Genomic DNA, 27953 nt, shown 5'->3' with positions numbered 1-27953 from the left:
TCGACCTACACGCCAGTGGTAAAGCGTGAGGAAAGAGAGGAAAAGATAATAAAGAACTGGACTGTCTCTAGCATAAAAGAACTGCAAAGTTGCTTTGAGAGTACTGATTGGGACTCGTTTTTAAATGATAGCCCTGATTTGAATGATCAGGTTTTGGTGGTTTCCAGTTATATTAATTTTTGTGTTGATTCTATTATTCCTACAAAAAGCTTGACAGTATTTCCAAACAACAAGCCATGGGTAACCAAAGAGCTTAAAAATATTCTTAATATGAATATTTAATAAAAGTATAGAATAAAAGTGATTTTAAAGTGTTTGGATAAAAGACTCGACTTTCCATCCGTTCCCAGTCAGGTTGGTGCATACCATCCCAAAAAGACACATCGAATGTTACAAGACCAGTAATACAACCGAAAGCTTGGCAATACCATACCCCCTGTGGATTTAGGTCTTTGTAAAAATGCCTTTCTTATTCTTGGAGTTTTTTTATTCCAGATGAATGATGAAATGAGAGAATCTTTTTATTTTTTATTTTTGGGTAATATAATTGGAATACATTGAAAAAGAAATAGATATTTGAGTAGAACATTCATTCTGATTATACTTATGCGACCAGCCAGTGAGAAGGGGAGAGTGCATAATCTTTTTAATTGTTGATCAGTTTTTTGATAAAGATTTAAAAAATTCTGTTTAAAAAGACCGGAGATCTCCCGTGTAATATTTATCCCAAGGTATCGGAAACCATTTGAGATGCTGAAGGGAAAAGTAGATAGTGTCTGTGAATTTTCTCCGTTTTTAAAACCAACTGGAAATAGTATACTTTTAGATATATTAATTTTGTACCCAGACACCTTACCAAATTCTGACAATATGGTTATGATTGTTGGTATTGAGATTAGAGGGTCTGAGATGTATAAAAGCAGATCATCTGCGTACTTTGTGCTCTACATCTCCTCTTAAAATTCCTCTATAACCTACTGCAGAGCGTAACGATATGGCGAGAGGTTCTATAGCTAGAGCGAATAAGAGAGGTGACAAGGGGCACCCCTGCCTTGTTGAACGATGAAGAGAGAAAGGACTGGAGCTGATGTTATTTGTCTGCACCGATGCTTTGGGTCTAGCGTAAAGCAATTTGATCATCGATATATAATTGGGGCCAAATCCAAACTTTGACAGGGCCGAGAAGAGAAAATCCCACTCGACCCTGTCAAAGGCCTTCTCAGCGTCTAATGAGAGCACCACCTCCGACATCCGACTATTGGGTCTGCGGGTAGAGATTATATTAAAAAGCCGTCTAATATTAAAAAATAGTTGCCTATCCTTAACAAATCCAGTTTGATCTGGGGACACAACTGTTGGTAGAACTGTTTCCAAACGCCTGGCTAAAATCTTGGCTAATATTTTGTTATCGACATTCAAAAGACTTATAGATCTAAAGATCCTGGCTCTTTCGGGTCTTTGCCTGTTTTGTGTATTAAGGAGATACTTGCATCGTATAAAGAGGGTGGGAGATATCCGACTGTTAAAGATTCATTAAAGACTGTTAATAGAAGTGGTGCGAGCTGTTCATTAAACGCCTTATAAAATTCTGCACTGTACCCATCAGGGCCAGGGCACTTTGAACTTTGCATACTATTAATCGCTTGTTTTATTTCTTCAATTGAAACAGGCTGCTCTAACACTTTTTTGTTCTCTAGATTAATAGTGGGTATATTAATATTCTCAAAAAAAGTGTCTATAAAATTTGTGTCACGTTTGGAATCTGATGAGTAGAGTTTACAATAAAATTGTTTAAAAGTATTGTTAATTACACTTGGGTCTGTAGTGATATGTCCAGTTTCCGTTCGTATTTCTGTAATTAATCGTGATGCAGCATCTTCTTTAATTTGTTGCGCCAGCAATCTACCCGTTTTTTCCCCATATTCATAATACTTATGTTTTAGTTGTGTCAATAATTTTGTGGTGTCCATTGTATAAAGTAAATTTAGCTCAGTTTGAAGAGAGAGTTTTTTGTTGTAGAGATCTGGCGTAGGAGAGATGGCATATAATCTATCAGTCTCCAAAATTTCTTGGGTTAATCTTGATTCTTTTTCCCTTCGCTGTTTATTCTTAAGGCAACTCAGTAGAATAATTTGGCCTCTCATGTAAGCTCTGAATGTCTCCCAAAGTGTGGATTTTGTGGTTTCAGGTCTATCATTCATTTCAAGAAAAAATCTGATTTGTTTTTTAATTTCCTCTACTATTTTCTTATCTGACAAAAGGGTGTTATTGAAATTCCATTTTCTGATTATGGGTTTATGTGTAGTAATGCGTATTGATGAGTATTAATGGTTCTTAATTTGTCCTGCACTATTTTTTAGATCTTACTTGTGGTTGGATTTACTATGAAGCATGTTGTACTGTTGTAATTTGTGTAAAAATGTCTTTTTTGTGTGTGTGTTTTTATGTATATTTGAACTGAAGTTTGGGATGTGCTGCCTATGCCTTACGCAATTGCCCCGTGTGGGATTAATAGAGTAGTAAACAAAAAACAAATATTGGGACAGTTAAACCTAGCATTATTTATTTTCTGGCTTGATAAGTGAATGTAAAAACGTATGTTACTGAGGCCTTGCAGTGGAAGTGTTTGATAGAAATTACATGACTCCATTCATGTGACATCATGTAAGGGGGCGTGGTCAGAATTCAACAGGAAGTTTTATTTATTATTACATTTAACCTTTATTTAACCAGGTAAAGTCTCATTAAGATGAAAAATCTCTTGAAAAAGAAGGCAGCATGCAAAGTTTCAACAAGCAAAACGGCCAAGTAATTATACAATACAGTTAGCATAGCATCATAGCATCCCAAAAAGTTAACTTAAAAAGTTCTTGAGGTAGAAAAATGACACACATATTATACAGTTGTTTATTTTTAAATAAGATTCTAAAATTGTTATTTATGATGCATATAAACATATGATAAACCATAACAAAATAAGCATAAAATCGGTTCAAATCATGTCCAGATTTAATCATTGTGAAGACTGTCAGACATGGGGAGGTCATTAGGAACAGCACAGTGTTCAGTTTAATTGGGACAGTCTTAAATACAATAAGTGGAGAGAGGAAAAGTGAAGGGATGTGATGGATGCATGAATGGATGAATGAAACACCCCACAACTATGGTTAAATGAGGCATTGATGGATTATATGAGCATTAAATGATGTTTTTATGAAATGTGTAAATAAGCAGGTGATTAAGGTAGACTGGGAAATACAGAATGTTACTTAGACCTCCTCCTGAGTATGCAGAGATTTCTACTTTTATGTACTGTCTTCATATCATTTTAATAATGTACAGTTATTTATTTATTTGTTTGTTTGCTGTGAGGTGGCAACACGACCCACTTTTATTGATGATTAGACAAAAAAAAGTGTTAAAAAACAAGATCATTTCTAAACATTTCCAATATGTCTTCCAATAAAGATTATATGTGTAGTTTTGCATTTTGTGTTCCACTTTTCCAAAATAATCTTTACTCTATACACCCATAAAAATAAACTGATGTGGAGTAGAGAGAGATTAGAGACCTGCATCATCACACAGCACTTATTTTCTGACCCTCACTTCAATCACAGTGAAGCTTTACATTTAATATCCCTATTTTCATCCTCATCATGTGTTTAACTAAAAATTCTAAAACAATTTAAAAGTAGTCATAAGTTGTTTAGCATCATCACAGAGAGAGTATTACTGTTTTACTGTAGAAGTGATTAGTGTAGTAAAGATTATTTAACATTCTGAAATTGTATTTAATTTCTGACAGAAAAACCTAAACCTAAACTCACATCAGACCTTAAAGGAGCTGCACTGACAGGAAACTCAGTGACTCTGAACTGTACACTGAAGCTGCAGTCTGCTGGATGGAAGTTTTACTGGATCAAAGACACACAGAGCACTGAGACTGAAACTGCAACACCCTCCTACACCATCAGCTCAGTTAGAGTCTCTGATGGAGGTCAGTACTGGTGCAGAGCTGGAAAAGGAAACCCAGTCCACTACACGCACTACAGTGATGCACTCTGGGTAAACGTTATTGGTGAGTAAGAGACTTCCTGTTAAGTGATTTTGCACAACACTGAACATATAAACAACATGTTAGCAGTGTCACAGTACAGCCATATTTACACAGTGACATACAGAGAACTCTGTATAACAAAGGAAATATCACCAAAATCTGTAAAACTCTTTTAACAAGCTGCTCAGAGGCTGTAAAAGGGGCTTCATAAAGTTACTGCTTCAGAAACATCAACATGCTCGAGTCGAGACCTGTCTGAGTGTGAATAAGTGAAGAGGACGAGGAGCGAACGTTTATACTGAAATACTGAGTGTAAGAGGCTGTAGAATCTGTGTGTGCGTGTGTGTGTGTGTGTGTGTGTATAGTGGTGTGTATGTGTCTGAAAGAATGAGACAGATTAGAGATATATGAGGAGAAGCTATTGTTTCCTAGCACTATTTTTTCTTTCATTTATTAAGTATACCCATTACAAATGTAATCAAATTATACTCAGTCAGTTATTTCTAGCATTACTGTGTGTCTTTTACATTTATCAATAGTGAAAAAGATCTAAATTTTCAGAACAGTAACTTGATTAATTTTAGGACTGAGTCAGTTTTCCAAATTGTGATCTACATTTACTTCATTAGTAGTGATTGTTAAAATGACTCAGTGCACCTCTGACAGAGCTTCATCATTTACACGTGAGCAGATATACTGTCTTCCATTTTAAAATCTTACTACTCATTTAAATAATGGTGTTGGGAATTAATTCATACAAAAAAAATAGTGATTTTTTTTTTTTTAACAGCGAATCCTAAACCTGTGGTGATTATAAAGCCTGATACACAGGTGTTCAGAGGAGAGACTGTGACTTTCAGGTGTGACATACAGAGAGGAGGAGACACTGAGTGGACATACAGCTGGAATAAGAATGATCACACACTCTACTCAGACAGAACAACACAGCAGTTCAGCATCAGCTCTGTTGAAAATTATCACGGTGGTAAATACACCTGCAGAGGGAGGAGAAGTGACTCTCAGATCTCAAAGACGAGTGATCCTGTTACACTCTCTGTATCAGGTGAGTGAATGTATGTTATTACTTATAAATGTAAAAGTTATGATTCGTTTCAGATTTTGTTCCAGATTTTATCATATGAGACACAAAGTCTCATTATAATGGTTTTACAGCTCCTTTTTGTCTGTTTACTTTTGATTTGCAATTTCCTAGTTTAAAGTTACCGATTCAATTGATTTGTAAAGAATCACTACAACTTATTATTCAGTCTGACTGCTGGAACGTCATTTTGCCTTTAATTTTATTTTAAATTGTTAGAAAATCATTGATATGTATAAGAAAAATGTTCTTCACCTAACAGTCAAGCTGATGCTACTGTCATGATTCTGCATGTTTGAAAACCAAGTTCAAGGTTTCACTGTTGTGGCTTCACAGTAAAGATCTGTAAGTTTAGTTGAGTGAAGAAGATTTTTAAACAGATACTGATGTGTGCAGTTGGTGGTGCAGGTTGTGTCAACCCAAGCTTACAACTGCAAAACACACTTTACCCCATTTTTCTTTAACATGCACACACAAGAACTAGAACACATCTCAGTCCAACACAGAGTCTCTGTAACACATCAGCTGCACCAAAGAGCCCTACGTTCACTGACTGGAGGAATTCAGCAATAAAGATCTACTTGTTAAAAATAACTAAAAATGTACACTCTATAAGAAAATCACAAAGCCAAACAATGTGTCATGGCAATGCCGGAATCTGCACCGGACTCTATTTCCCACAATGCACCATCACCTACAAACATGGACACTAGGGACTACAACACCCATGCACCATGTTCAGTGTCACACTCACAGTCACCCAATTCCTGATCACACACACCTGGACTCTATTAGCACACACACTGTATAAGCACACTCACTGCACCAGCACACTGCAAAGTATTTGTTCAGTTTGTGTTCTCACCTGATGCACTAAGCTTTTGTTTGTTGCTTCCTAATTCTGGTTTTGACCCTCGTGTTTGCTGTCGACTCTTAAACTTTGTCTTGTTCTGTGATCTCCATTTTGTACCTCGCCTGACCTTCAGCCTGTTTAACTTTTTTTGAGATTTGCCTCATGATTTGGATTTGTTTATCATTACCAGCCATTTTAATAAAAATCATCCTCTGTAATTTTCAACATCTCTGCTGCCTGAAACAATAATTTCAATATTGACAACATTATAAGACGTGTAAATATAATAGGATAAAATCAGGTATATGTGTGGCATCCCACATGCTAAGTTTTTAATGTGTTTTTGTTCGTTTGTCTAGTGTTAGCTACTTTTTTTTTAGCATAAGTCGTTTAGCATATTTTAAATTCGCCAAGATCAGGAGTGCGTAAACACAGAAAATGTTCAATCTTCGACGACTCCTGTTGCTACTCATCTTTCTGGGAGAAGCGGCGCGCAGTTTTATGCGACTAAAGTCGAGCAGACATTTTAAGTGTGTGCCCGGCTTAAGCCGAGTCAATACATTAATGCTCTCCAGGGAATTTATCCTGAGTCTACGCTCGGCTGCTGGTTCGGTGGACCCTTCGTGGGATATCCCTGTAGAACTACGGCCAGGTTCCTACACAAATGTGGATACAGTGCAAAATTACAACACCGGGCCGTTAACAAGGACCAAAAGGAAACGGGGTAAGCGCGGAGGAGTCAAACGGAGGCTGACAGTGAATCAAAGATTTACCCCACTGCCTAATATTATACAGAGTAATGTCCATTCTCTTCGTCATAAGATGGATGAAATACAAGGGAATGTGGCCTTTCTACATGAGTACAGGAATGCACACATGATAGTGATGACTGAAACATGTGCAACTCGGGCGAATAGGACTTTGGACAAGTGTTATGGCCCGATCAAAGATGCCTATAAATCGATGCCGCCGATTGGAACGGCTGACCATAATACAATACTTTTAGCTTCGACCTACACGCCAGTGGTAAAGCGTGAGGAAAGAGAGGAAAAGATAATAAAGAACTGGACTGTCTCTAGCATAAAAGAACTGCACAGTTGCTTTGAGAGTACTGATTGGGACTCGTTTTTAAATGATAGCCCTGATTTGAATGATCAGGTTTTGGTGGTTTCCAGTTATATTAATTTTTGTGTTGATTCTATTATTCCTACAAAAAGCTTGACAGTATTTCTGAACAACAAGCCATGGGTAACCAAAGAGCTTAAAAATATTCTTAATATGAAAAAAAGGGTATTTCTATTAGGGACTAATGAGGAGAAAAAAAATATTAATAAGGAGTTTAAAAGAGCGATTAGACGTGCTAAATTAAATTATAGAAATAAAATAGAAGAAAAGTTTGTTCAAGGTGATATGAAGGCTGTCTGGCAAGGTATCAAAAATATGGCGGACATAAATACATCCAAGAAGGGGCCAGGTATAACGGATAAAAATGATATGAACTCCCTAGCCAATGACTTGAACTTGTTCTTTCCACGTTTTGAAAAACATGATTTAAGTGCTGCACTTGAAGAGTTTAAACAGACATTGAGTCCCTCTGCCTCTGTGAAACTGTGTCTCCCTAATATAATTAAACAGCTGAAGTCTACACCTTTTAATGAAGCTCCCGGACCTGATGGTATATGTGTGCAGAGCAGCTCAGTGGGGTGTTTCACACATGGTTTCAAGCCTCACTGGATCAAGCCATAGTTCCTCGGTTATGGAAAGCCTCTATTGTAGAACCCATCCCGAAGCGAGAGAAGTCACGTTCTTTTAATGATTATCAGCCTATTGCCTTAACCTCATTAGTTATGAAAGCTCTGGAAAGGGAAGTTAAGTTACAGCTTATGAAAGTTTGCGATGAGAAATTAGACCCCTTACAGTTTGCTTATCGCACTAAAAGAGGTTTCTTTCTTCTGAACACTTTACATCAACATTTGGAAAATGGGGGCTCATTTGCCAGACTATTATTTGCTGACTTTTCCTCAGCATTTAATACAATGAATCCAATTATCTTAGTTAAGAAACTTGTGAATGAGTTTAATGTTAATCATGGGCTGGTTTTATGGATCTTGGATTTTTAAATTAGTAGACAGCAAAGGGTTAGGATGAATGGAGTTTTGTCAGATACACTTAGTATGTCTATCGGGACTCCACAGGGGTGTGTATTGTCGTCAATTCTTTTTATCCTCTATACAAATGAGTGTAAAAGTTATGAGGATAATTGTTATGTTGTTAAATATGCAGATGATACAGTTTTCCTATCCTTGTTATCAAGCTCAAAGGATGATGATAGTCTCGCACTTCTTAAGTTTACTACATGGTGCAATGAGTTGAGATTAAATATAACAAAAACAAAGGAGATGTTGATTGATTTTAGAAAAAATGCTCCAAGGGTGCAGCTCTTATTCAGGGTAAAGAGGTTGATAGAGTAGAGGAGTACAAATATCTTGGAACTGTTTTTGATACGACTTTAAAGTTTCAGCAGAACACAGAGGTTATTATTAACAAGGTTTGTCAAAGAATGTTTGCTTTAAGGAAATTGAATTCTCTCTGTGTACAAAAACCTTTACTGAGTGTATTTTATAATACTTTTATTGAGAGCATTTTGAGTTTTTCATTTTTATGTTGGTTTTCATCACTTTCTCTAAAGAATAAGAATCACCTCCAGACCATAGTTAAGACTTGTTCAAAAATTATTGGTATGCCACTGCGGAGCCTAAATGAATTTTATGAGCAACAAGTGATAAGGAAAGCTCGGTGTATCATGAATGATGACACGCATCCATTGCACAAGCATTTTGAGGTAATGCCTTCTGGAAGGCGGCTTAGAAGTATTAAGTGTATGACCAATTGATATAAGTCTACTTTTGTGCCAGAAGCTTTTCGTATTTGTAACCTGAATTGTAGTAATGAGTATTGATGAGTATTAATGGTTCTTAATTTGTCCTGCACTATTTTTAGATCTTACTTGTGGTTGGATTTACTATGAAGCATGTTGTACTGTTGTAATTTGTGTAAAAATGTCTTTTTTGTGTGTGTGTGTGTGTGTGTGTGTGTTTATGTATATTTGAACTGAAGTTTGGGATGTGCTGCCTATGCCTTATGAAATTGCCCCGTGTGGGATTAAAAAAGTAGTAAACAAAAAACAAATATTGGGATGGTTAAACCTAGCATTTATTTTATTTTATCTATTTATTTTCTGGCTTGATAAGTGAATGTAAAAACATATGTTACTGAGGCCTTGCAGTGGAAGTGTTTGATAGAAATTACATGACTTCATTCATGTGACATCATGTGAGGGGGCGTGGTCAGAATTCAACAGGAAGTTTTATTTATTATTACATTTAACCTTTATTTAACCAGGTAAAGTCTCATTAAGATTAAAAATCTCTTGAAAAAGAAGGCAGCATGCAAAATTTCAACAAGCAAAACAGTCAAGTAATTATACAATACAGTTAGCATAGCATCATAGCATCCCAAAAAGTTAACTTAAAAAGTTCTTGAGGTAGAAAAATGACACACACATTATACAGTTGTTTCTTTTTAAATAAGATTCTAAAATTGTTATTTATATTGCATATAAACATATGATAAACTGTAACAAAATAAGCATAAAATCAGATCATGTCCAGATGTTTATAATGTAATCATTGTGAAGACTGTCAGACATGGGGAGGTCATTAGGAACAGCACAGTGTTCAGTTTAATTGGGACAGTCTTAAATACAATAAGTGGAGAGAGGAAAAGTGAAGGGATGTGATGGATGCATGAATGGATGAATGAAACACCCCACAACTATGGTTAAATGAGGCATTGATGGATTATATGTGCATTAAATGATGTTTTTATGAAATGTGTAAATAAGCAGGTGATTAAGGTAGACTGGGAAATACAGAATGTTACTTAGACCTCCTACTGAGTATGCAGAGATTTCTACTTAGTGTACTGTCTTCATATCATTTTAATGATGTACAGTTATTTATTTATTTGTTTGTTTGCTGTGAGATGGCAACACGACCCACTTTTATTGATGTTTAGACAAAAAAAGTGTTAAAAAACAATTTCCAATATGTCTTTCAGTAAAGATTATATGTGTAGTTTTGCATTTTGTGTTCCACTTTTCCAAAATAATCTTTACTATAAATGCACATAAAAATAAACTGATGTAGAGTAGAGAGAGATTAGAGACCTGCATCATCACACAGCAGTTATTTTCTGACCCTCACTTCAATCACAGTGAAGCTTTACATTTAATATCCCTATTTTCATTCTCATCATGTGTTTAACTAAAAATTCTAAAACAATTTAAAAGTAGTCATAAGTTGTTTAGCATCATCACAGAGAGAGTATTACTGTTTTACTGTAGATGTGATTAGTGTAGTAAAGACTACTTCACATTCTGAAAGTGTATTTAATTTCTAACAGAAAAACCTAAACCTGAACTCACATCAGACCTTAAAGGAGCTGCACTGACAGGAAACTCAGTGACTCTGTCCTGTACACTGAAGCTGCAGTCTGCTGGATGGAAGTTTTACTGGAACAAAGACACACAGCGCCGTCAGACTGAGACTGCAACACACTCCTACACCATCAGATCAGTTACAGTCTCTGATAGCGGTCAGTACTGGTGCAGAGCTGGAAAAGGAAACCCAGTCCACTACACAGACTACAGTGATGCACTGTGGGTAAATGTTATTGGTGAGTAAGAACCTTTCTGTTAAGTGATTCTGCACAACACTGAACATATAAACAACATGTGAGCAGTGTCACAATATAGCAATATTTACACAGCTACATACAGAGAACTCTGTATAACAAAACCTGTAAAAGTATTTTTACAAGCTGCTCAGAGGCTGTAAAAGGGGCTTCATAAAGTTACTGCTTCAGAAACATCAACATGCTTGAGTCGAGACCTGCCTGAGTGTGAATGAGTGAAGAGAACGAGGGTCAAACTTTTATACTGAACCACTGAGTGTAAGAGGCTGTAGAATCTGTGTGTGTGCATGTGTGTGCATGTGTATGTGTGCGTGTATATGGGTGTGTATGTGTCTGAAAGAATGAGACAGATTAGAGATATATGAGGAGAAGCTATTGTTTCCTAGCACTATTTTTTCTTTCATTTATTAAGTATACCCATTACAAATGTAATCAAATTATACTCAGTCAGTTATTTCTAGCATTACTGTGTGTCTTTTACATTTATCAATAGTGAAAAAGATCTAAATTTTCAGAACAGTAACTTGATTAATTTTAGGACTGAGTCAGTTTTCCAAATTGTGATCTACATTTACTTCATTAGTAGTGATTGTTAAAATGACTCAGTGCACCTCTGACAGAGCTTCATCATTTACACGTGAGCAGATACACTGTCTTACATTTTAAAATCTGACTAATCGTTTTAATAATGGTGATGGGAATTAATTAAAAAATAGTTTTTTTTTGTTTTTTTTTTCTTAACAGAGAATCCTAAACCTGTGGTGATTATAGAGCCTGATACACAGGTGTTCAGAGGAGAGAGAGTGACTTTCAGGTGTGACATACAGAGAGGAGGAGACACTGAGTGGACATACAGCTGGAATAAGAATGATCACACACTCTACTCAGACAGAACAACACAGGAGTTCAGCATCAGCTCTGTTGAAAATTATCACGGTGGTAAATACACCTGCAGAGGGAGGAGAAGTGACTCTCAGATCTCAAAGACGAGTGATCCTGTTACACTCTCTGTATCAGGTGAGTGAATGTATGTTATTACTTATAAATGTAAAAGTTATGATTCGTTTCAGATTTTGTTCCAGATTTTATTATATGAGACACAAAGTCTCATTATAATGGTTTTACAGCTCCTTTTTGTCTGTTTACTTTTGATTTGCAATTTCCTAGTTTAAAGTTACCGATTCTATTGATTTGTAAAGAATCACTACAACTTATTAGTCAGTCTGACTGCTGGAACGTCATTTTGCCTTTAATTTTATTTTAAATTGTTAGAAAATCATTGATATGTATAAGAAACATGTTCTTCACCTAATAGTCAAGCTGATGCTACTGTCATGATTCTGCATGTTTGAAAACCAAGTTCAAGGTTTCACTGTTGTGGCTTCACAGTAAAGATCTGTAAGTTTAGTTGCGTGAAGAAGATTTTTAAATAGACACTGATGTGTGCAGTTGGTGGTGCAGGTTGTGTCAACCCAAGCTTACAACAGCAAAACACACTTTACCCCATTTTTCTTTAACATGCACACACAAGAACTAGAACACATCTCAGTCCAACACAGAGTCTCTGTAACACATCAGCTGCACCAAAGAGCCCTACGTTCACTGACTGGAGGAATTCAGCAATAAAGATCTACTTGTTAAAAATAACTAAAAATGTACACTCTAGTAAGAAAATCACAAAGCCAAACAATGTGTCATGGCAATGCCGGAATCTGCACCGGACTCTATTTCCCACAATGCACCATCACCTACAAACATGGACACTAGGGACTACAACACCCATGCACCATGTTCAGTGTCACACTCACAGTCCCCCAATTCCTGATCACACACACCTGGACTCTATTAGCACACACACTGTATAAGCACACTCACTGCACCAGCACACTGCAAAGTATTTGTTCAGTTTGTGTTCTCACCTGATGCACTAAGCCTTTGTTTGTTGCTTCCTAATTCTGGTTTTGACTCTCGTGTTTGCTGTCAACTCTTGATCTTTGTCTTGTTCTGTGATCTCCAGTTTGTACCTCGCCTGACCTTCAGCCTGTTTAACTTTTTTTGAGATTTGCCTCATGATTTGGATTTGTTTATCATTACCAGCCATTTTAATAAAAATCCTCGTCTGTAATTGTCACCATCTCTGCTGCCTGAAACAATAATTTCGATATTGACAACATTATAAGACGTGTAAATATAATAGGATAAATTCAGGTATATGTGTGGCGTCCCACGTGCTAAGTTTTTAATGTGTTTTTGTTCATTTGTCTAGTGTTAGCTACTTTTTTTTAGCATAAGTCGTTTAGCATATTTTAAATTCGCCAAGATCAGGAGTGCGTAAACACAGAAAATGTTCAATCTTCGACGACTCCTGTTGCTACTCATCTTTCTGGGAGAAGTGGTGCTCGGTTTTATGCCACTAAAGTCGAGCAGACATTTTAAGTGTGTGCCCGGCTTAAGCCGAGTCAATACATTAATGCTCTCCAGGGAATTTATCCTGAGTCTACGCTCGGCTGCTGGTTCGGTGGACCCTTCGTGGGATATCCCTGTAGAACTACGGCCAGGTTCCTACACAAATGTGGATACAGTGCAAAATTACAACACCGGGCCGTTAACAAGGACCAAAAGGAAACGGGGTAAGCGCGGAGGAGTCAAACGGAGGCTGACAGTGAATCAGAGATTTACCCCACTGCCTAATATTATACAGAGTAATGTCCATTCTCTTCGTCATAAGATGGATGAAATACAAGGGAATGTGGCCTTTCTACATGAGTACAGGAATGCACACATGATAGTGATGACTGAAACATGTGCAACTCGGGCGAATAGGACTTTGGACAAGTGTTATGGCCCGATCAAAGATGCCTATAAATCGATGCCGCTGATTGGAACGGCTGACCATAATACAATACTTTTAGCTTCGACCTACACGCCAGTGGTAAAGCGTGAGGAAAGAGAGGAAAAGATAATAAAGAACTGGACTGTCTCTAGCATAAAAGAACTGCACAGTTGCTTTGAGAGTACTGATTGGGACTCGTTTTTAAATGATAGCCCTGATTTGAATGATCAGGTCTTGGTGGTTTCCAGTTATATTAATTTTTGTGTTGATTCTATTATTCCTACAAAAAGCTTGACAGTATTTCCGAACAACAAGTCATGGGTAACCAAAGAGCTTAAAAATATTCTTAATATGAAAAAAAGGGTATTTCTATTAGGGACTAATGAGGAGAAAAAAAATATTAATAAGGAGTTTAAAAGAGTGATTAGACGTGCTAAATTAAATTATAGAAATAAAATAGAAGAAAAGTTTGTTCAAGGTGATATTAGGGCTGTCTGGCAAGGTATCAAAAATATGGCGGACATAAATACATTCAAGAAGGGGCCAGGTATAACGGATAAAAATGATATGAACTCCTTAGCCAATGACTTGAACTTGTTCTTCCCGCGTTTGGAAAAACATGATTTAAGTGCTGCACTTGAAGAGTTTAAACAGACATTGAGTCCCTCTGCCCCTGTGAAACTGTGTCTCCCTAATATAATTAAACAGCTGAAGTCTACACCTTTTAATGAAACTCCCGGACCTGATGGTATATGTGGCAGAACCCTTAACCACTGTGCAGAGCAGCTCAGTGGGGTGTTTCACACATGGTTTCAAGCCTCACTGGATCAAGCCATAGTTCCTCGGTTATGGAAAGCCTCTATTGTAGAACCCATCCCGAAGCGAGAGAAGTCACGTTCTTTTAATGATTATCAGCCTATTGCCTTAACCTCATTAGTTATGAAAGCTCTGGAAAGGGAAGTTAAGTTACAGCTTATGAAAGTTTGCGATGAGAAATTAGACCCCTTACAGTTTGCTTATCGCACTAAAAGAGGTTTCTTTCTTCTGAACACTTTACATCAACATTTGGAAAATGGGGGCTCATTTGCCAGACTATTATTTGCTGACTTTTCCTCAGCATTTAATACAATGAATCCAATTATCTTAGTTAAGAAACCTGTGAATGAGTTTAATGTTAATCATGGGCTGGTTTTATGGATCTTGGATTTTTAAATTAGTAGACAGCAAAGGGTTAGGATGAGTGGAGTTTTGTCAGATACACTTAGTATGTCTATCGGGACTCCACAGGGGTGTGTATTGTCATCAATTCTTTTTATCCTCTATACAAATGAGTGTAAAAGTTATGAGGATAATTGTTATGTTGTTAAATATGCAGATGATACAGTTTTCCTATCCATGTTATCAAGCTCAAAGGATGATGATAGTCTTGCACTTCTTAAGTTTACTACATGGTGCAATGACGTAAAGTTAAGATTAAATATAACAAAAACAAAGGAGATGTTGATTGATTTTAGAAAAAATGCTCCAAGGGTGCAGCTCTTATTCAGGGTAAAGAGGTTGATAGAAGAGAGGAGTACAAATATCTTGGAACTGTTTTTGATACGACTTTAAAGTTTCAGCAGAACACAGAGGTTATTATTAAGAAGGTTCACCAAAGAATGTTTGCTTTAAGGAAATTGAATTCTTTCTGTGTACAAAAACCTTTACTGAGTGTATTTTATAATACTTTTATTGAGAGCGTTTTGAGTTTTTCATTTTTATGTTGGTTTTCATCACTTTCTCTAAAGAATAAGAATCACCTCCAGACCATAGTTAAGACTTGTTCAAAAATTATTGGTATGCCACTGCGGAGCCTAAATGAATTTTATGAGCAACAAGTGATAAGGAAAGCTCGGCGTATCATGAATGATTACACGCATCCATTGCACAAGCATTTTGAGGTAATGCCTTCTGGAAGGCGGCTTAGAAGTATTAAGTGTATGACCAATTGATATAAGTCTACTTTTGTGCCAGAAGCTTTTCGTATTTGTAACCTGAATTGTAGTAATGAGTATTGATAAGTATTAATGGTTCTTAATTTGTCCTGCACTATTTTTTAGATCTTACTTGTGGTTGGATTTACTATGAAGCATGTTGTACTGTTGTAATTTGTGTAAAAATGTCTTTTTTGTGTGTGTGTGTGTTTTTATGTATATTTGAACTGAAGTTTGGGATATGCTGCCTATGCCTTACGCAATTGCCCCGTGTGGGATTAATAAAGTAGTAAACAAAAAACAAATATTGGGACAGTTAAACCTAGCATTATTTATTTTCTGGCTTGATAAGTGAATGTAAAAACGTATGTTACTGAGGCCTTGCAGTGGAAGTGTTTGATAGAAATTACATGACTTCATTCATGTGACATCATATAAGGGGGCGTGGTCAGAATCCAACAGGAAGTTTGATTTATTATTACATTTAACCTTTATTTAACCAGGTAAAGTCTCATTGAGATTAAAAATCTCTTGAAAAAGAAGGCAGCATGCAAAGTTTCAACAAGCAAAACGGCCAAGTAATTATACAATACAGTTAGCATAGCATCATAGCATCCCAAAAAGTTAACTTAAAAAGTTCTTGAGGTAGAAAAATGACACATATATTGTACAGTTGTTTCTTTTTAAATAAGATTCTAAAATTGTTATTTAAGATGCATACAAACACATGATGAACTGTAACAAAATAAGCACAAAATCAGTTCAAATCATGTCCAGATGTTTATAATGTAATCATTGTGAAGACTGTCAGACATGGGGAGGTCATTAGGAACAGCACAGTGTTCAGTTTAATTGGGACAGTCTTAAATACAATAAGTGGAGAGAGGAAAAGTGAAGGGATGTGATGGATGCATGAATGGATGAATGAAACACCCCACAACTATGGTTAAATGAGGCACTGATGGATTATATGTGCATTAAATGATGTTTTTATGAAATGTGTAAATAAGCAGGTGATTAAGGTAGACTGGGAAATACAGAATGTTACTTAGACCTCCTACTGAGTATGCAGAGATTTCTACTTAGTGTACTGTCTTCATATCATTTTAATGATGTACAGTTATTTATTTATTTGTTTGTTTGCTGTGAGGTGGCAACACGACCCACTTTTATTGATGTTTAAACAAAAAAAAGTGTTAAAAAACAAGGCCATTTCTAAACATTTCCAATATGTCTTCCAGTAAAGATTATATGTGTAGTTTTGCATTTTCCAAAATAATCTCTACTCTATACACCCAAAAATATAAATTGATGTGGAGTAGAAAGAGATTAGAGACCTGCATCATCACACAGCAGTTATTTTCTGACCCTCACTTCAATCACAGTGAAGCTTTACATTTAATATCCCTATTTTCATTCTCATCATGTGTTTAACTAAAAATTCTAAAACAATTTAAAAGTAGTCATAAGTTGTTTAGCATCATCACAGAGAGAGTATTACTGTTTTACTGTAGATGTGATTAGTGTAGTAAAGATTATTTAACATTCTGAAAGTGTATTTAATTTCTAACAGAAAAACCTAAACCTAAACCTAAACTCACATCAGACCTTAAAGGAGCTGCACTGACAGGAAACTCAGTGACTCTGTCCTGTACACTGAAGCTGCAGTCTGCTGGATGGAAGTTTTACTGGAACAAACCCAGACAGAGCACTGAGACTGAGACTGAAACACACTCCTACACCATCAGATCAGTTACAGTCTCTGATAGAGGTCAGTACAAGTGCAGAGCTGGAAGAGGAAACCCAGTCTACTACACAGACTACAGTGATGCACTCTGGGTAAATGTTATTGGTGAGTAAGAGACTTTCTGTTGAAGTGATTTTGCACAACAATGAACATATAAACAACATGTCAGCAGTGTCACAATATAGCAATATTTACACAGCTACATACAAGGAACTCTGTATGACAAAGAAAATATCACCAAAATCTGTAAAAGTATTTTAACAAGCTGCTCAGAGGCTGTAAAAGGGGCTTCATAAAGTTGCTGCTTCAGAAACATCAACATGCTCGAGTCGAGACCTGCCTGAGTGTGAATGAGTGAAGAGGACGAGGAGCAAACTTTTATACTGAACCACTGAGTGTAAGAGGCTGTAGAATCTGAAAGAATGAGAGAGATTAGAGAGTGAGTGTGTATGAGGAGTTATGAACTGATAACAGGTGTGTGGTGATGACTAAGGATGTGTATCGCAGAGTTTTATGTATATATAACCTGTCTAGAACTAGTGTAGAAGAGTGACCTGATTATTTTTAGGGCTGAGTCTGTATTTAAGATTGTGATCTACATTTACTTCATCAGTAGTGATTGTTGGGAGCTTAATCATTTACATGTGAGCAGATATACTGTATCTATACTCTGAATGTTTACCCAAATTCTGTATTCAATTTTAAAATGTTACTACTTCTTTAAATGATAATGTTGGAAATTAATTAATATATAGAAACAGTAGTAATTTTTTTTTTTCTTACAGAGAGTCCTAAACCTGTGGTGACTATAAAGCCTGATACACAGGTGTTCAGAGGAGAGAGAGTGACTTTCAGGTGTGACATACAGAGAGGAGGAGACACTAAGTGGACATACGACTGGTATAGGGGCGATTACACATTCTACCCATACCACACAACACAGGAGTTCAGCATCTCTGTTAGAAATGATCACGGTGGTAAATACACCTGCAGAGGAAGGAGAAGTGACTCTCAGATCTCAGAGACGAGTGATCCTGTTACACTCTCTGTATCAGGTGAGTGTGTGAATGTATGTTATTACTTACGTATGTATGTTAAAGTTATCACTAGTTTCAGATTTTGTTCCAGATTTTATCATATGAGACACAAAGTCTCATTATAATGATTTTACAGCTTCTTTTTCTCTGTGTACTTTTGATTTTCTTTCTTAATTTAAAGTAACCATTTTATTTGTTTTTTAAAGAATCACTACAACTTATTAGCTATTCTGAACGATATGACACATTTTCCCTCAGCTGTTATTTAAACTGTTAGGAAATAATTTACATTTATGAGAAACACATTCTTCTTCACCTAATAGTCACGCTGATTCTACTGTCACGAGTCTACATTTTGAAAAAGATTTCAAAGTTTCACTGCTGTGCTTTTACAATAAAGAGTTAAATGATTGAATAAGATTTTTAAAAAGACACTAATGCATGCAGTGTGATACAGAATTTGAGACATGATTTATAAATCATCATGTGGAAAAGCAAAATCACAGGAGCAATACAGTGACCTTTACACTTCAGTTCAATCATTAATTTCTTTTTGTAGACAATATACTGTATATAAACCATGTAAAAATAAAAAGTCACATCACTGAAACCTTTACAGTAAACACTGTATCTAAATGCTTAATTAGGCACAAAGATTAAACTACTGCTCATGTTGTAAAGGTAACTCCAGCTTTTCATCATTTTATATCAACAGGAAAACCCAAACCGACTGTGAGTGTGAATCCTCAGAGCTCCGTCTACACTGGAGACAGAGTTACTCTGAGCTGTAATCTGCAGTCTACTGGATGGACTTTTCTCTGGTACCAAGATTATCAGCAATTAAAACCTCTGACCTCTGTAGCTACAGTGACCAACACATTCATTGTGACAGTCTCTAATGAAGGACAAAAATATTACTACTGTAAAGCACGCAGGGGAAACTACAACTCAGAGATCAGTTATCCAGCCACAATTACAGTGAGAGGTACGTCATGTTTTCTACATTTTCACTACATGTTTAAAATTAGGAAGACGGTGAAAACCTAATTATTTTATTATTTTAGTAACTGTTTCAGGAAGTATTATAATTATGTAATTATGTAAATATCTAATATGTTAAATTTGTTCTGTATATAGTTAAAATGTTTTTGCTATCTTTGTATAGCGAGACCAAAGTCTGTAGTGAAAGTAAAGCCAGCTGAGCGTGTGTTCATTGGGGAAACCGTCACTTTCTCATGTGAGATACAGACTAGAGGATCCTGGCAGTATCACTGGTATAGAAATAATAAAGAACTCAGTGATGCTGCAGGAAAGAAAACATACACAATCTCTAATGTTAAAGCCTCTGATAAAGGTGATTATACATGTAAAGGAACGCAGTCATCAGACCCAAAATACACACAGACCAGTGATGCTGTTACACTGACTGTATCAGGTGAGTGTGTTTTATCTCACAAATTGTCTATTTCATTAACAGTGAAAGGTGTAGAGGTATATTTTGTACAGAACTGTTTTAAACAGTTTTTTATACTCACATAATGTGGAATTGTAAATTTGTCTGATGAACAAATGTTAGAATCTCTAATCCTGGCAATAAGCTCACCTCATAAACACTGGCCACATGAGCTAAAGGCACAGTTATTATCTTACTGTAATGAAACTTTACATTGAGCTTAATCAGAAAGTACAAGATGCAGGAATGAAGTGTTTATATGTGTGATGAGTAAAAGTGATCTGCAGGTAAACTGAAGTGATCTTCTAAGATTGTAGAACAGAGTTCTGCAAATATAAAACATGTGATATAACAGTGAGAGATTTAAGTGAGACACTTATGACCTGAAATAATAAAAGAATTGAACAGCTACTTTTGTTATATTCAGCTTTATGAACTTGAAAAAAGAAATCATTATTCTACTTCTAAGTGTTAATTTGAATAATATCCACTAAATGCGTAATGTGTATAAAAATGTGCATCATCTTTGTACAGCAAGACCGAAGAGATCTGAGTATGTGTTCATCAAGAAGAAAGACATTCACTATTTTGTTATTATATCATTTAGTTATAATAAATCACACAACGCTGATGAATAAATGAATCACACCATGTAGGGACCTGCTATTGGTCTAATTCTCAGTTTCTTAGTTTCTCTTTCAGCAAATAAATGTGAACATGATTATTTTAACTTACTGTGCTACACTAATAGAGTAATACAATAATAGAAAAATATGTAGACCTAGTTATTATTTAGCTGAAACCAGGATCATCACAGAGACAGCAAAATGTTTTTCACTCTGTAGAGGTGATTAGTACAGTAAAGATTACATTACTCCTGAACTGTGAGTTTCTTCTCTAACAGAAAAACCTAAACCTGAACTCACATCAGACCTTAAAGGAGCTGCACTGACAGGAAACTCAGTGACTCTGTCCTGTACACTGAAGCTGCAGTCTGCTGGATGGAAGTTTTACTGGATCAAAGACACACAGAGCACTGAGACTGAGACTGAAACACACTCCTACTTCATCAGATCAGTTAGAGTCTCTGATGGAGGTCAGTACAAGTGCAGAGCTGGAAGAGGAAACCCAGTCTACTACACACACTACAGTGATGCACTCTGGGTAAATGTTACTGGTGAGTATGTGACTGCACTGCACAGAAAGTGTTAACAGTAGAGCTGGGTAGTAACACACAGTAAGCTATATTTACACAGCTACATATACAGCACAAATAAATTTTCGGCAGTATCATGCTCGAGTGTGAATGAGTGAAGAGGAGGTTTGAACTTTTATACTGAACCACTGAGTTTTAAAAAAAACTGCAGAATCAGAAAGAATGAGAGAGTTATTGTGAGGTGCTGTGAATTTTGTGTGTGAGTGTGTGATTGTGCCCTGCGATGTGTTACCATGCCATGTGTCCCCTGCCTTGTGCCCCGAGTCCACTGGGATAGGCTCCAGGCTCCCTGCGACCCTGTGTAGGATAAATGGTACAGAAAATGGATTGTGTGTGTGTGCGTGCAGCATGTAATAATGAGTAAAAAATGTATGTCTGAGTTTTTGTGACTTAGCTCTGGTGCAATGCAGCACTTCAAACAGAAAGCTCCTTTTTACTCAGTAAATTATTGTCACTAGCATCTTTCATGCTCTGTGTATAGTTTAATCTATAATCTTCCTTACTTCACACTGCAAATCTTTTTTATATCCTTATTTTTCTTAACTTTTTAAGCAAAATAAATGTTAATATAATATTGACATAAATTGAAATAGAATAATATGAATATAATTATTAACAGGTGGATCTCCTCCAGTGTCTCTGATCATCAGTCCCAGCAGAACTCAACACTTTACTGCTGACTCTCTCTCACTGAGCTGTGAGGACCAGAGTGACTCTACTGGATGGACAGTGAGAGGATACACACACAGTGAGACACTGTTCGATTGTTCATCAGTTTCAGGATCTACATGTAACATCAGCTCCCTCTCTACATCACACACTGGAGTTTACTGGTGTCAGTCTGAATCTGGAGGACGCAGTAATTCTGTCAACATCACAGTGCACAGTGAGTCATTTTATCAATTCTCATCAGTAGTATTTTAATATACAAAAACATATCTAACATTTAAAAAAAAAATCTAATGTTAGGAATTGAAAATGAAGTTAAGTGATACCTTACTTTTAATAATAAAACATGAAAATTAATTTAGTATCTTGTGATTAACAGAATTGCAGTAAAACCTGTTTTAATGTCTGAAAGCTACTGAAAAACTTCTAGAAATGTTACTTAACACAGTGCCTTAGTTCCTTTTAAATGAACAATTACATTAGACTCTTACATCAGCTCATGTAGCTCTCTGTTTCCTTCTCTCTGAGTCACTCTGTCATGGTTAACATAACTGCATAGCTATGTATTTCCATAACCTGAGAAAATGATGAAAGCTTTAACATTAAACTACATTCATATATAGTTATTAAGCTGCTGCTGTGTTCTTTAAGATTTATGATGTTAATTGTGTTGTAGGCAGGACAGCATGTAGGTCTGAATGACTGCAATATTAGCTCCAAAGTTTTGATATCTTCCATAACTGGATTTAATATTTTTTAAATTATTTTTTAAAATAATTTAAATTATAATATTCATAATATTCAGGCTATAACTTAACTCCCATTTATTTGTAAATTCCACGAGCTTTGAGTGACTTGTAGATGTAAAAAAAAGTCAGATGTAAAAAATAAGCACTGCCACCACAAGCAAAATAGAATACTAGAAAAATGTAGGGAAGTTAGAGCCTGTGGGTCATATAAATGCTACATGCTGCATATTAAACAAAACGTTATATGGAGTCACCATCCATATAACTGGTGATTCCTATTCATCTATTTCAGTCACGTTACCTCTTTCTTATAGCTGTCATAATTATGACCATAATTTATGATCCATACCAAGTCCCAGAGGAAAATATATACAGATCTGGAGTCAGAAAAGACATTGCCAAATCTACAATTCACATACATTTACATATATATTTAATCTACAGTCCATCTCTGTACATGGGCAAGAGTCTGAGGGCTTTAGTGTACAGATACTTAGCAGTACGAAATACAAAACGAAGGCACAAAGATAAACTTTATGTAATCTCTGTGTAAACTTATGTAAACTTGTGGACAGACCTCTATTGATCTGTTCCATGTGAGGTTACTGTATGACCACACTGCCATATTTATGATCAAAAGATTGTGGAAGATGTGGCTGTAGATAAATAAACAGCAGTATCACAGCAGTCTCTAGCTTCATAAATAGAAACAAAAGTTTGTGATCACATTATTTGTGAGCTAAAACTAGCCAGTGAACTGTGTAGCCTAGGTAGATATGTACAGTTACCCAATGCAAATTCAACACTTGCAATTCAATTCCTAAACGGTTAATGCACTATTTTTGTTAAACTCCTTGAATTAAAGCTGAAGGTCTACACTTCAATCCCATCATGATTGCGTCATTTCAAATCCATTGTGGAGGTGTACAGAGGCAAAATGATGAAAATTGTGTCACTGTCTAAATACTTATGGACCTGACTGTAGATATGGCCAGCAGATATGTACAAGAAGATATTTATTATTTTGAAAACCCACTGGTAAAGCTACAGACAGCAACATTAATCATAAACCCTCTGCACATCTGTCTCAGACAAATGTTCAGATAATTTATTTAGCTTAGCACATATAGCTATAGCCACCAACTTACTGATGTAAAGTGCTCATTACAGAGAATGGAGTGTTTTGGAATGGAGTGAAAGTGAATCATTCAAATCAAATCAAAAATCATTATTTTTGGCTGAGATTGTTTCATTGTTTGAAATTTCAAAAACTGTGTCACAGTCCAAATACTTATGGACCTGACTGTATACTCGCATTTTACACACTTTGTGTTTTCAGTGTCGTCTTTCTCTTTCCTACAGATGGTGATGTGATCCTGGAGAGTCCTGTCCATCCTGTAACTGAGGGAAATCCTCTGACTTTACGCTGTTTAATTCGCTCAAAGATTTTAGATTCTGGTGCTGATTTCTATAAAAATGATTCCATCCTCCAGTCCCAGACTAAAGGAGAGATGACCATCCACACTGTCTCAAAGTCAGATGAAGGTTTCTACCACTGTAAACACCCAGAGAGAGGAGAGTCACCGAAAAGCTGGGTTTCAGTCAGAGGTGAGGAAACCATGTCTTGCATGAATTAGATTTGTAACAATACGATTTCAATATGTAGTGTTTAAATGGATATTTGTGTTCCCTTCTTTCCCTAGTTTCAGCTTCTGGATCCACTGGTGTAATTATAGGACTGAGTTCGGCCTTCGTGTTTGTCATCTTATTGATCTTACTGATTCTGCTGTTGCACTACAAGAAGAAAAGAGGTTTGATGATAAGCTCTTCATGTCCATAGCACAAAAAGGCTGTCTACAGGCCACTAAAAGACAGATCCTATGGTGTATTTGCTATTTCATATAATTTGTAATTTGCAATTTTTGTGGAAAAATAGTGAAAAAAAAAGTTTGTACATGTTCATGTTTCACCAGAAATTCTTATACATGCGTAAAGGCAATGTTTTAATGTGTATCACTGCTTTACTCTGTTGAGAAGGTGTAGAATATCAGACTCCTTCTGCTGTAAATCAGGACACCAATCAGCCTGCAGGTCAGTCTGCAATAACAATAACCACATCAGCATTTGTTTTTGACATTAGTTAACCTTTTCCCCTAAAGTCTTTATTTTTTCTATTTTAAAAGATGGTGATAACATCTATGAAAATACTGATATCAGAACCACAGGTATAGTCTAAATTTTTGCAGCTAAATGTGAGATAGATTTAGTATCATAACATTGCAAGAGCTTCTGTATTGACTCTATTTTATTCTCTTCTAGATGATTCTGCAGCTGAAGCCAGCAATATGCTCTACTCAGAGGTTGTCACTAGAAACAAGAAACAAAAGGGTAAGAATACTGCATGCAACTAATGTCAAATCTTTTGTTTTTAATTGCCTTTGTTGTTCATCTAAAATAATTTCTGTATTAAATGATGCCGCCAGAAAGCCAGGTGATGTGATCTATTCCCAAATTGAAATAAAAACTTTTTTTAGATGATAATTGTTTTTCATCATATGACTCTGCATGTATAAAAAAAGGTGTAATGATACACAAAATTCAAATTCAATTCAATACGATTTAGAAAAGGCGGTGCCTCGATACAATACATTTTCAGTAGAACAAAAATAAACACTGCCTGAATATATGTCTTAAGATTACATTTCAACTGATTAAAACATTCAATATTATAAACGTACAATAATTGAAACTTAATAATGACACAGTGTTCAGACTCTTAGCAGCTTGTAATGAGAAAAAAAACTTGTGCATGTAATTGGCTGAGCTGTTACTGGTGTGACTCACAAGAGGGCATGTCAGATGCCTGGAGATTTTCATATTCTGCTGTCAGGTAGTTGTGCTAGCAGTGTCACGTAACCCTATAGGTGTGCTTTTGAACTCCGCATTCTCCACTACCCAATATGATCTTCTCAATTGCCACAGTAATTTCTTCAGCAAATAAAAGCAGCCTGAATACAGCAGAGAGTTTGCTGCATGCTCGCAGGTGTGTGCATGTTTGTGGTATTAGTGCTGGTGTATTATACACTGTAACCTTTTGGTCGACAACTCGCTGACCTTCAGGATTATAACTTACCAGGAAGGTGAAGTGCTCCATTACACCAGACCTTAATGTTTTAGGGGAATCTTTCAGCTCCTGCTTGCTGCTGAACATAGAATCTACTATGCTAGTATGTTAGCACATCGTCTCTTGAAAACAGTGTGCTTAGGAGAAGTATGTTTTTTTTTTTAAAAGCCTCATAGCATAGGTGGAGGGACTGTGAGCTTTAAATGTTTATTACACCAAGTCAAGTGAAGTGGAGTTTATTGTCATTTTAACCATATACAGCCAGTTAGTACATAGTGAAACGAAACAATGTTCCTCCAGGACCAAGGTGCTACATAGGACAAACACAGAACAACACAGAACTACAAGGGACTACATACATTTATACATAAAGTGCACAAGCGCAAACATGTGCAGACAGTACAATGACTACTGAGATAGACAATGGGCACAGTAAGTCCCAGTGCAGCGCCGACCAGTACACAGTTCTATTACAAAGTCAATTCAGTGACAATAGTGCAAAAAAGTAGAAGTTGCTGAAATAGGTGTAAACATAAGAAGTAGCAGCCTAGTAGAGAGTATAAGATATGTACAGTATAATAAATATTTGTATGTAATGTGGGGATGTGCAAAAAATTGCAAAGAAGATGGAGGATGTACAGTTGTGTGTGTGTATGTGTGTGTATGTGTTCTTTCAGTCCAGTTTCTGAGTATTGAGGAGTCTGATGGCTTGCGGGAAGAAACTGTTGCACAGTCTGGTTGTGAGGGCCCGAATGCTTCGGTACCATTTGCGAGACAGCAGGAGGGTGAAGAGTGTGTAAGAGGGGTGTGTGGGGTCATCCACAATGCTGGTGGCTTTGCGGATGCAGCGTGAGGTGTAAATGTCTGCGATAGAAGGAAGAGAGACCCCGATGATCTTCTCAGCTGTCCTCACTAGCCGCTGAAGGGTCTTGCGATCCGAGACGGTGCAATTCCCAAACCAGGCAGTGATGCAGCTGCACAGGAAGCTCTCAATAGTCCCTCTGTAGAACATGGTGAGGATGGGGGGTGGGAGATGTGCTTTCCTCAGCCTTCGCAGAAAGTACAAGCGCTGCTGGGCTTTCATTGTTATGGAGCTGGTGTTGAGGGACCAGGTGAGGTTCTCCGCCAGGTGAACACCAAGAAATTTGGTGCTGTTGACGATCTCCACGGAGCCGCCGATGTTCAGCAGAAAGTGGTCATCCTGAGCTCTTCTGAAGTCAACAACCATCTCTTTAGTTTTGTCCACATTCAGAGGCAGGTTGTTGTAAGCGAATTGCAGTGGGTCCAGTAAGGGGGGCAGCAGGGTCTTGATGCGCCTCATGACGAGCCTCTCGAAGCAGTTCATGATGATGGGTGTAACGGGACGGTAGTGGTTGAAGCAGGACACTGGCTACTTCTTAGGCACGGGGACGATGGTGGTGGCCTTGAAGCACGTCGGCGTTGCTCAGGGAGATGTTGAAGATGTCCGTGAAAACATCCGTTGGTTAATCTGTTGGTTAAATGGTCTTCACTAAAGGTAGATAGTTCTTGGCCACAGTTAATGAAAAAACTCGACTCTCTAGCAAAATCTAGAAGGGAGCTAACACTAGATCTTAGAATTTTGCATTTCTAATCAGTAAACTATATATTACTTGAGAACAAATTGTTTATTAATGAACCTTAAGTTAAAGTGTTTTCAAAGCGTTAGTAGCAGGTATGGAAGTATTTTCTGGACAAATTTCAAAAGTAATTGCAAATTACATTTGTAATTGCATTTCCTATTTGTGGACGCATAAATTGTGACAATTCAAATGAAAATGCAAATTGCATATTACCGCGTTACCGCTATTTCACTTTCTCGGTGTCCCGCATGGAGCCTGCCAAAATTCAAATGGAATCACAATTCCCTTTGCATCTGCATTTCCGATGCCTTGCACAGAAACCTGTCAATCAGGGTTGGGAGTGGAAGTATACTACGGGGCGTGTTTGTATTTGGAATTTGGAATCATTTGAATTGTCACAATTTGTGCGTCCACAAATAGGAAATGCAATTGCAAATGTAATTTACTTTTGAAAAATTTGTCCAGAAAATACTTCCATACATTTGAAATGAAAAGTAGAATAAACAATTAGTGTGTTGTTTCACAATCACACTAAATCAACTGGAAACAGATTTTGTTGAAATAATCCATTTAGTTCATAATTTTGAAAGGAAAATACAGTAACATCTTATAGAGAGATAGCTTAAAGACTAAGACAGAGTGCTGGCCTTAGTGAATCACAGAGGTAGTGCCATGGAGAGGGCCTGTATGGCAGCTAGTGGAGTTGGATTTTTATTGTATTTTATTTGAAAGATTGGCTGTGGACAACAGCATCATGTTATACAGCATAATATATTTTTAGAAT

The 27953-nt window shown here is 36.6% G+C and overlaps 1 protein-coding gene across 1 annotated transcript in view; it reads left to right on the top strand.

Annotated features, from left to right (window-relative positions):
• Positions 1-27953, top strand: part of LOC128318153 (basement membrane-specific heparan sulfate proteoglycan core protein-like) — a 68094-nt gene that overhangs the window by 37807 nt on the left and 2334 nt on the right. The window contains exons 8-22 of the mRNA XM_053233531.1: positions 3809-4081; positions 4851-5123; positions 10477-10749; positions 11512-11784; positions 17147-17425; positions 18106-18375; positions 19073-19342; positions 19523-19792; positions 20715-20987; positions 21646-21912; positions 23807-24052; positions 24148-24255; positions 24482-24535; positions 24628-24669; positions 24764-24832. Of these exons, the coding sequence (XP_053089506.1) occupies positions 3809-4081; positions 4851-5123; positions 10477-10749; positions 11512-11784; positions 17147-17425; positions 18106-18375; positions 19073-19342; positions 19523-19792; positions 20715-20987; positions 21646-21912; positions 23807-24052; positions 24148-24255; positions 24482-24535; positions 24628-24669; positions 24764-24832 (3240 nt within the window). The remainder of the gene's footprint in view (positions 1-3808; positions 4082-4850; positions 5124-10476; positions 10750-11511; positions 11785-17146; positions 17426-18105; positions 18376-19072; positions 19343-19522; positions 19793-20714; positions 20988-21645; positions 21913-23806; positions 24053-24147; positions 24256-24481; positions 24536-24627; positions 24670-24763; positions 24833-27953) is intronic.

Source organism: Pangasianodon hypophthalmus, chromosome 4 (assembly GCF_027358585.1).
Source record: "Pangasianodon hypophthalmus isolate fPanHyp1 chromosome 4, fPanHyp1.pri, whole genome shotgun sequence".
In the NCBI taxonomy this organism is placed as follows: Eukaryota; Metazoa; Chordata; class Actinopteri; order Siluriformes; family Pangasiidae; genus Pangasianodon; species Pangasianodon hypophthalmus.
This window is presented reverse-complemented; position numbering and strand designations above follow the sequence as displayed.